This window comes from Zingiber officinale, chromosome 9A, assembly GCF_018446385.1.
Source record: "Zingiber officinale cultivar Zhangliang chromosome 9A, Zo_v1.1, whole genome shotgun sequence".
In the NCBI taxonomy this organism is placed as follows: Eukaryota; Viridiplantae; Streptophyta; class Magnoliopsida; order Zingiberales; family Zingiberaceae; genus Zingiber; species Zingiber officinale.
The window spans coordinates 13577137-13578330 of NC_056002.1; the positions used below are offsets into that span (position 1 = coordinate 13577137).

Consider the following 1194-nt stretch of genomic DNA (forward strand, 5'->3'; position numbering starts at 1 on the left):
AGTTCGTGATAAGACTATATTAAATGAAAATCTATTGAATTTTTTTGAAACATTCTACTTTTGGACAAACTGTTTCAAATTCTTCAACCACAACAAATACTCACGACTGTCTTTATTTATCATGTACTCATGCAGGAAATTGATTGTCAAAGGGGAAATTCCTCTTATCTCTAGATACTTGTGAAAGGATTTATGCAGATTCTCATCTAGATCACTGCACAAAAAAAATATTGTATTGTTGTTTCTTAACATAAGCATACAAAATAACAAAATGAAGGAAAAGAATACAAACCTAAAATCAAGTCCTTCATAGGCAAGCCATGATAGTTTCTCTTCAAAGGCTAGGCATGGAAACTATGACCTCGATACTCTCTCTCCATGATAGTTTCTCTTCAGAGTAATAGTGTTTATTCCCTTCTCATCTTGGATCTCAAAAGGAAAGCCACTTGGTATCTCCTCCACCTGCTAAACTCATGCGCATATCAAGAACAACATGAATTAATTGGCTAGAAAAGTGTTTTTGTTTTTTGTTTAAAAAAGAAAAGAGAATAAATTAGCGACATTTAGATTGAGAATGGATTGAATTCCTAAATAAGATAATTTCCTGGCTTGACACACCCTGCCATAACCGTCAGATTCCAATGCGCACTTGATCTCAGAGTCGACACCTTGAAGGAGGTTGGAGTTTGAGGTTGGCTTCGTTGCAACATAAGAGAAAAATGCAGTACAAGGAAGGGGCCACGCAGTTCTCTTTGAGATGACATTCCTCAAAGAGGGGGGATGGATAACGGTCGAGAGGCGAGGGTCGAGACTCCTGGAAAGGGAGCAGGCAACTAAATGAGAAGCAATGGAAGTGGCAAGGCAGAAGGCAGCAGAGAAGGCCATTGCCGCAGCAGCTAAAAGCTGAGCATGGAATTAATCGTAAGTTTTTCACTTCAGTCAATCCGATCAACTAAAATCTCACGCCATGAATAGATTCAATGTGCAGTCTTAATAGCGCCCTCTTTTAGTGTGTGTACGACAGCAATAAGTTGATGCAAAAAAAAAAAAATCAATCAAAACAAACAAATCATTACTAAACAAACTCATCACCAAAGAATCGTCGATAACGATCATTGTAGCAAAAAAAAATCCATTCGGTATCAGCCAAGTGCCATGAAGTGGCTGCATACCCATAAATTATTCGATTTAACC

General features: G+C 37.9%; 1 protein-coding gene across 1 annotated transcript; it reads right to left on the reverse strand.

The window, feature by feature from the left end:
- Positions 1-354: 354 nt before the first annotated feature.
- On the reverse strand, positions 355-885 carry LOC122019040 (uncharacterized protein At2g39795, mitochondrial-like). Its single transcript, XM_042576549.1, has 2 exons — positions 619-885; positions 355-462 (listed from the first exon to the last, which is right to left on the reverse strand). The coding sequence occupies exons 1-2, from the start codon at positions 883-885 to the stop codon at positions 355-357; spliced, it is 375 nt and encodes a 124-aa protein (XP_042432483.1).
- Positions 886-1194: the final 309 nt, after the last annotated feature.